General features: G+C 41.7%; 1 protein-coding gene across 1 annotated transcript in view; it reads left to right on the plus strand.

The window, feature by feature from the left end:
* Positions 1 to 6,269, plus strand: part of slc45a2 (solute carrier family 45 member 2) — a 19,111-nt gene extending 12,842 nt beyond the window's left edge. The window contains exons 5-7 of the mRNA XM_008293757.1: positions 1,036 to 1,159; positions 2,348 to 2,553; positions 5,984 to 6,269. Coding sequence (XP_008291979.1) covers positions 1,036 to 1,159; positions 2,348 to 2,553; positions 5,984 to 6,205 — 552 coding nt within the window. The 3' untranslated portion in view covers positions 6,206 to 6,269. The remainder of the gene's footprint in view (positions 1 to 1,035; positions 1,160 to 2,347; positions 2,554 to 5,983) is intronic.
* Positions 6,270 to 9,198: the final 2,929 nt, after the last annotated feature.

Below are 9,198 nucleotides of genomic sequence, written 5' to 3' on the forward strand. Positions count from 1 at the left end.
GCACACCAGCTCACCTACAACTCTACTCAAACACTGTAAAACTCCTCGACGCAACATAATTCCAAGTTGTAATATTGGAGTTGTTCAGCCATACATGCTTGACCCCGAAACTGATCCTGAAGAAGAAGAATGATGCAGAAAGCCTGCAAGCTGGCAGGATTGGCTCCTTGAATTTAAGCATAAAAGTCCATGTTTCTAAGATGGTAATCAGTACGCTCCAGCTTCAGGGGCTAAAGGCCACATCCGAGCTTTGGCCACATCCATGGTCCTGACTGCTTATTTTTCTCAAGAAGTTTCTTTCAGCCCATGAAAAACACCATAGGGACATGATGAGGGTTACGTTCTGTATTTTCTCTTTTGGATGGTTGCAGTATGAAGAAATCACCGGAGGCCCTGGGAGACGACAGTGTTTTTGCTAAACGATTTATTTAAGAAGTAATCATCTGATTAAACCGTGAAAACATTAATCATCGCTTGCAACCCTTAATAGGACTCAATGTCAAGCGAGGCAAGCTGACAAATTGAGAACAATAACACTAGAAGTAGATAACAACACACTGCACCATGAATCTGCATTCAAGCGTCATTAATCCCTGATTGTGTGGGAGCAGGCGGGGGCTGATGGCGTGGGAGTGCTCTGTTGTACATAGTCTTCTGTTGACATGCCTAATAGTGATGGATGCTTCACAGGCTCACAGTGTGCATGCTGATCAAAGGACGCACTTTATATCACGGAACAGCACTCACGGCCTCGGTTCATTAAGCGCAGATGCCTCAACATGTTGTCTAAAATTGCAGGCGATGTATTAGGGATAAGACACATATAGTCAGGCTCCTTGTTGATTGAAAGCAAAGCATCATAACCGCATTTTTTACAGGAAAGAAAAAGATAAAAGCACGCATTGACGGTTGTATTCGTGAAGGTGTGTTGCTTAGATCTCTCAGCCTCAGTGGTCCTCTGACTTTACCAATTGTCTGCCTAGAAGAGTGCTCTGTGTTTCACTCTTCTCAAATGTCCTTTCTATTTTTTTTCAGATTGTATACAGGGGAAATCCGTACGCAGACCACAACTCTACAGCCTATGCCATATATGAGAGAGGAGTAGAAGTCGGCTGCTGGGGGCTGTGCATTAACGCCGTGTCCTCCGCGCTCTACTCGTGTAAGTGCCATACGTCCGTCTGAGTGACAAATAGAGAGTCGGAGCTGGTGTTCGGTTCTATTTTCATCAGCATTCCCTGACATCGCCGTGTCCTGCAGTGTCATTATTAGCACCTCTGCGAGTGACAGCCTGATAAGGTTGTAGAGGGAAATGAATAACAGCGGGCAATTAACGCTTATTGTACTGGGGTTATAGGCTGCAGCTATTTCTTAGCAGGGTCTGAACCAATGACATGTCGAACTGTGTTATTATGTGTACGGTAAAAAAAAAAAAACTTGTACAAAATATCAATCATATTACAATCATAGGTTATTAATTTACATATATAATGAAAAGTAAAATAAAACCTGGAGCTGCAAACAACCTTTTCTTTTTACATAAATCAAATCTCGTAATTTCACTGAAATTAAAGGTTCATACTGTAAATATATGGATGTAATACATTTCTAAAATTAAATACAGTTAGTGACAATTGACAAAAAGTATTGGATCTGTAATTTTAGATAGATTTGTTTGGTAAGTAAGAAATATTTTTTATAATTACAGTGTATATCTTTAGGCATTGATAATCTTGCAGAATACAGTTTTTATCTACCTATTCATCCATCTATCAATCTATCTATCAATCCATCTATTAATCTATCTATCAATCCATCTATTAGGGCTTGAATTGTAATTATGGGAAATTACTGCATTTTTATGAGACGATTTTCTGTTTCTATTTTTCAGTATTTTTTGCAGCTCTGGCTGTTGAAAAATTGCTGTTTTTTTTACACTTGTTTTTCTTACAGTGTAGACTTCCGTTCAAATGTAGGCCATGGCAGTTTGCATGGAAAATAACATGGAAGACTAATGTGCTACATGCATCCTACAGCTCAACCAAATAACAAAGGCTGGCCATGGACTCAGTGTGAAATTGGTTCCATTTAGTTGGAAGCTGAGAAAAAAGTCCTTTTAGATGTTTTTCTTTTTTATATATATAATTCCGCTGATGCTCGGAAATAAGGGACATCCTGTTCAATTAAATGTCAGTCAGCTGTGGCAAATTTAATGCATACTGTGGACCATAAAAGCCAAAGTAGTTATTGCATAATCCACTATCTCCCCTGAATCAACACAACTCAGATGGGTTTGTTGATTCACAAGTAATTATAACTGTCCATGACGTATGTGTTTGTGTGTTTTCAGATGTGCAGCGCTTCCTCTTACCATACATCGGCCTGAAGGGATTATACTTTATGGGCTACTTTGTGTTTGGCATGGGCACCAGCCTGATCGGCCTCTTTCCCAACGTCATCGCCACCCTGATCCTCTGCAGCGTGTTCGGTGTCATGTCCAGCACGCTCTACACCATCCCGTTCAACCTGATAGCCGAGTATCAGCGTGAAGAAGAGGTAATGGACTGGCAGTAGAGGCGTTTTATGTGGATGAAAAGCTTAGAAGTGAAAGGAGAGAAGTAGGAATGTAGCTCAAGGAAAAACCAGCATAAAGGCTTTACCTTTTAACATGTCAGTTTCATTTATTAATAGTTGTACATGATTACAAATCTGTTCAGGTTTACTCATTATATAAAAGGCTATAAACATTTACATGGTCATTGAATGAACATTAAATACATAAACATTTATATATTGTACATGACAAATGATGCGTAGCCTTCTGAAGCTGTAGTAGTACACACTTGACGTAGATAAATGAAATGAGCAAACCAGCAGAAGCTGCAATAGAAAGCATGCCGTTAGCTCAGTCATTTGTATTTATTTACAACTATTAACAACAAAGAGTGGAGTCTACTGGAATTTCCATTCCATGACTTGATACGAGGTGTTTCAGAAAAGTTCCAGGACTGGTGTCACAAAAGATATACAGTCGTGACTTGATAATCTGACCCTTAACAATCTGAAAACCTTGCTATCCGAAAGGTTTTTAGGAAAAACAAACTGAACCCATTAAAAACAGCCTTAACATACCGACGGCCTTGGATTCTGACTCTGACATGACATTTTATGTGACAAATAAGGATAACGGTGTATTATCTGACTTAACAATCAGACAGATTGGCTACATTCAGACTGCAGGACTTAATGCTCAATTCGGGTTTTTTTGTGAAATCTGATTTTTTTTTTGTGAGTTTGTTCACATTTCCAATTCAGTGTGACTTGTATGTGATCTGCTGTCTCAACTTCATACGACCCAAAAGTGTCCCGCATGCGCAGAAGAGGACACGTTGACGTCACACACAGCAAAAGCTCAGTGTTAACAAAAGTAAACATGGATGGTAACGGTGGAGCGTATCTGCCACTCCCCCGCCACCGCCACTGATTGTGGAAACAGAACTGTGACCGCTAACTAAACTGGCATCAGCAGCCAAGTACTGCCATTGTGTTCCGACCACTTCCACCCTGTTGGAGCGCTCCCCAGGGTGGAAGTGCTCTGTTGTCACAGCCATCTTGATGTCGTCAAAGTCTTCAAAAAGGGTCCCCTTGATGACCCCCTTGAGCTTGGGGAAGAGGAAAAAATCCCACAGAGCCAGGTGGGGTGAGTAGGGAGGTTGCTCCAGCACAGCAATGTTCTTCTCAGCCAGGAACTGTTGGATGCTCAGGGCATTGTGAGCAGGCCTGTTGTCATGGTGAAGCAGCCACAACTCTCACCTCTTCTCGCGCACTGAACAAAGCAAACGCTGCAGGATCTCTTTGTAGATGTGCTGGTTTATCGTCTGACCCTGTGGCAAGAACTCACAGTGGACAATGCCCCTCGAAGAATGCTTGACTTTGGACTTCGACTGTCTTGCTTTCTTCGGCCTTGGGCGACGTCGGACTCTTCCACTAAAGGCTCTGGCATTTGGTCTCAGGTTGTACTTGAAGATCCCTGACTCATCACTGGTGAAGACTCTCCCTATCAAGTCTGGTTTGATTTCAAGACGCTCGAGGATGTCCTGACACACTTGCATGCGTCGATCCTTCTGGTCATCGTTCAGCAGTTTTGGCATCATCTTTGACTTTCCGCATGCCCAAATCTTCAGTGATAATCTTACAGACGTTGTCCAAGTTCATGCCCAGCTCATTAGCGATCAGTCGAACAGTCAACCAACAATCGCCACGCACCATCTGCCTGACCTAAAAAGCCTGCCTGAAAGTTCAGCAGTGGCCTTAGTCCTGCTCATTGAAGGCCCTTCCACATCCTTGCATCCCACTTTAAACCTCTTGCACCACTCAAAAACACGTGAGCATGACATAGTCTTATCTCCATACACTTGCTGCAGCATTCCCAGTGCTTCTGACAGAGTCTTCCCCAACCAGACCAGAAATGTCAGGTTTGTTCATTGCTCTGTGCTCATTGCTTGACGACTTGAAACAGAGGATATGTACATAAAAGCATGTGGAAACAAAGTTCAATGGCTGCAGAGAGCTGAGATCACAGTTATATATTCCAGGGCGATTACTTTGAAGGAGAAAAATCAGTTTGTAGTTTGGGTTTTGAAAGATATCTTTTGTGACACCAGTTCTGGAGCTTTTCTGACACACCTCGTATGCTTCACTCAAGATCATCATCTGTTGATTAGATCCCTATATCTAGTCTATCAAAGAAGAACATTGTAGCCATATGATAAATAACACAAGACAGTAGAGTTGTCATAATTAACTGATTAGTCAATTTACTAGAAAATCGGCCTCTGTAACTACAGAAGAATAATTTTTAAGCCTAAATGTCAAGTTTTGTTTACTTCCAACTTCCAAAGTTAGCAACTCCAGACAGACGGTCAAACTACACTTTTCTTGTTACAACTGCATAGTGTCCATCATGAGACCTGGGTAAACACAGGCTCGCTGTTACGCATTTACAGTCTGAAATCAAAGCTAAGTTATTCCTTGGAAAGTCCCTCCAGCATCATAAAACACATAATTCATTACTGGGCCTGACATGCTGAGTGCTACTCTTAGTGACGACTAAGCCGAGCGTCCTGTGTGTAAAATTGGTTGAATGTCCCTTCGCCTCAGTTTACTTTATCACAGCAGGATAACCCACTTAAGAGCAACACTGTTTCCAGGAAGTCCTGGGGACATTTATTAAAAAACAATCAATAAAGCAATTAAAATATGTCAAATATTGGTAATAGTCTGTCAGTCAAGTGCACAGGTATTTAGATTTTACGTTAAATTTTAAATTATGTGGATTTGTTTGTAATTTAGTCCAGTTATTGACACCAGGATACTGAAGGTTGCCTTTGAATGCAGCACTTTTTTCAGCATCCAACTTGTTCCGATTTTTTTATTTTTTATTTTGCATAGATTTAAAACTCACAGCTCACTAGCATTGTATTTCATTATTAGATAGATGAAAAGACCTGGAGTAGAAAATTCACTTTCAGTTCACGGTTTCTATATAAATTTTTCACCTTTGATGTTGAAGTGACCGCATAAACTTTGTTATAATATTGCTGTGACCTTCTCAAACAAGCTTTGACCCATCAATTAATCATATTCTTCAGTGTCATCCCTTAGGGGGTGGTTCAATAATCAGTGTTTTTAAAAAGAAAAAATGCACTTTTTCTGCCACTGTGAGTCAGTAACTCATTAAATGAGTGGGTGATGAAATCCAACACGAATCGGCTGCGGTGGAAAAAAAATGTATATAGTTTTATGAGAGGGTCTTGTAATATTTTCAGAGATGAGCCTGTTTACCCAACTGTTGATTGCTTTTTGCCACGGACATCTGGTGGTACTGAAACTGATATTGGTCTCATGTTTTCCCCTCCTCCTCCTCCTCCTCCTCCTCGTCCTCCTTCTCTGTAATTGCCAACACCACTGCCCGCTGTGCTTCCAGGAACAACTGAAGCTTCAAGGAAGCAATAAAAGTCCTCGTGGCACCGGGATGGACTGTGCTGCGCTCACCTGCATGGTCCAGCTGGCTCAGATCATCGTGGGCGCTGGGCTCGGAGCGCTGGTCAACGCAGCGGGGAGTGTAATCGTGGTGGTCCTCTCAGCCTCGACAATGTCCCTGTTTGGCTGCATCTTCATCGCCCTCTTCATCAGATACGTGGAATGAATTCTGCTTATATAAAATTATTTTAATGATATTGTTTTAATAAATAAAGATTGTCTAAAATCTCTTTGATTTTCCTTTTATTTCACCTAAATGACCATTTGACTGACATTTATAAACATTTATGGGATTTCTTCATGGTGACACTGCTGTGGTGTTTCGGGCCGTACACTTAATTAGCCATTAGCTATGTATAGCTGTTTCACCCATTACCTCAGAGAATTCACCCACTAATACCTCTAAAGCTCACTAATTAACTTTAGTGAGATACACTTGATTAATTAGTGAGTTTAAGAGCTGCCTTTAAGTGTTTTTTTTCTAACCTTCCTACAGAGCCAGGCCCAGCTGTTACCTCCGTTAGTTCGAGGGAACAACCACATAAAATAAAAATCCACCGACTCATCCCTCTAAAGCATATTATTTAACGTCAGTGAAATGTACTTTGTGAGCTTTAGAGTTGCCGTTGAGTGTTTTTTTTTTGGTGTTGTTTTTATTTTTTATTTTTTTGCACAGAGCCAGGCCTGCTGTTTCATTTATTAGCAAAGGGGACCAGCTCACAGCTCACCTCCTGGCTAATGTCTGGCTGATTTAAATTTAATTTGTGTGTGTGTGTAAGAGAAACTAACAATCATGGTTTTGTGCAATATGGGATGAACTTCTTCAGGGAAAAACAGTAGTATAACGAAGTCTATATCTCCACAGAGTTAGTGTGAGAGTGTTTGGTTTAAAACCCACTCAGGCAGCCAGAGATGACGCTGTTGAACATTGAGGACATTATTGAACTACCAGAATGTGTAGATATTTACTCCTCAACAATGCAGTTGCTACCATTTGCCATGGTGACGGCGGCGCACATAGACACAGCGGCTACTTCAGGAGACACCGAAAGTGAATGTTTTGAGTGTCTTATTTATTCCAGACGTTCATTCTGCAAAACTTGCAGCTGGGAGACTTTGCTGGGCGTCAGGACAGTGAACGGTGCTGGAATTGCGGCAATCGGTTGTGATTTGGACAACACGGAGTCCGATCGGAGACGATGCCGGCAGTTACCCGAGAGAGAAGGAAACACAAAAGGTACGAACGTAACAAAAGAGGAGGAAGAGAGCCGGGATCCATGCTAGGCCAGCTGCGACTTCCTGGGCTTGGTTCCTGTTAATACCAACAAAGACGGGCCATGAATCCTGGCCTTGGTGGCCACAGGAACCAAGCCCAGGAAGTCGCCGAGCTGCGACAAGCTTTGGAGGCATACAAGGCTGAAAACTAGAGACTGATTGAGGACAATCAGCATGTGGAAGTGGCCATCAAGCAGCTTGAGGATGAAAAACAAAAGGTCAGTGAGAAGCTGAAATTAAGCAACACACTGATCCACAACAAGGACAATTATGTGGTGAGCAGAGAGCTTCTTATAAAATTCATCAAAGAGCAGATGAAGCGAGAAAGGCAGAGATTCACTGAGTTGAGTGAGGTGAAAGACCAAGAGCTGCATCAGCTTAAAGAGCAGCTCAGAGAGGAAGAGCTGGAGATCGTCAGACTGCAGAACTTACAGGAAGAGAAGGAGGCTCTGCAGCAGGACAGTAATGAGCTGCAGAAGGAGGCAGTCATGGAAATGCAAGAAGAAACAAACCTGTAGGAGGAAAAAAAAGACTTGGAGGACGAGATTCAAACCGTGGAGGTCACGACCAAAAAAGGCATGGGAGGCTTCAGTTTCTTTAGAAGACTGATGATGAGAAAGACAGAGGAGGAGGAAAGACTTAAAAAAGGAAACAAAGAGAAAGAAAAGGCAGAGAAGAAGCAACAGAAACATGCCAAAGACAAAGAAAAAGGCCTGTTTGCACTGAAGGAGTGTGGCGGCGACCAGAAGGCCGACTAAGCTGCTGCTTGTTCAGGCCGGACAGCAGCAGCTCCCTCTGCCTCCCCCGTCCCCACCTCCCCTTCATCCTCCCCTTCTCCTCACCCATCCTCCATCCTCCACTCCTCCTCCATGACTGTCCCCCACCATCTCCTCCACCCTCATCCCTCCTTTTCAGCCTCTGTCCATCACCCCTCTCTCACCCCTCTCCCTCTCCCCTCTCTCTCATGGTGAGTAAACAGAACTAAATTACTTAAATATGTCAATACTGGTCTTCAAGCCAGAGGGATAGTTGAGTTTTCACGTAAATCAAAGATGTGTTGAGAGGTGAGATTAGAAGTTCTGTTGTAGTTACTCTTTGCTTTTTCTTGGTAAAAATAAGATTAAATGGTAAAAAAAAAAAAGTTTTTTTCACGTATATACATCAATTTCATTTGTAAATTCAGTCCAAATAAACATGTTCCTCATCAACTTAAACTCCTTAAAGTTTTATATTTCACCCTCCATTTAGGAGAAAGGGCTATTTTGAAGAAAGAACTACAACTTCCAGTAGCGTTACAACACAACGTGATTGGACACGCCATGAAATATATAGTTCTTCTTGGGGTTTACAGCTAGGGTTTTGTTTTTGTATTAATAAACTAAAACAAACAGATTGACACACTGACAAATGTGCTACTGTTGAAGTACAATACGTGTAGCATGAAAGAAGTGTAAAAGAGTACATCGTATTGTGGTGATGTTTGTGTTTTGCAGTGTTTGGGGGAAATTCGTTGCTAAGGCAACCCTGTTAGCGTTTGAGGACGACTGTACGTGGTTTTCTTACTTTAAGTTGACTGGATATTGCTAAAATCTCCCTTTTTCTTTGGCAGCTTGTGCCACCATTCAGCTCACCTCAAACTGCACACTGAAGAACTTTTCTGCCACAGAATATGACAGTTTAATGAAGTGATTGTTTTGTGTCATTTAGACAAAGTTAAATGTTTCATACAGCTCTAGTCAGACACATTTTCAGGAAGTTCTGTGTGCTGCAGGCATAAAAAGTTGCATCACATATTAATTTCATATTTTCATCAATGTGACTCATAAAAGATAAAACTGTTATTTTTATTGATTCTCTAGATACAGTATCTAAGTATTTTCAGAG

The sequence above is a fragment of the Stegastes partitus genome, unplaced genomic scaffold, assembly GCF_000690725.1.
Source record: "Stegastes partitus isolate 25-593 unplaced genomic scaffold, Stegastes_partitus-1.0.2 Scaffold909, whole genome shotgun sequence".
In the NCBI taxonomy this organism is placed as follows: Eukaryota; Metazoa; Chordata; class Actinopteri; family Pomacentridae; genus Stegastes; species Stegastes partitus.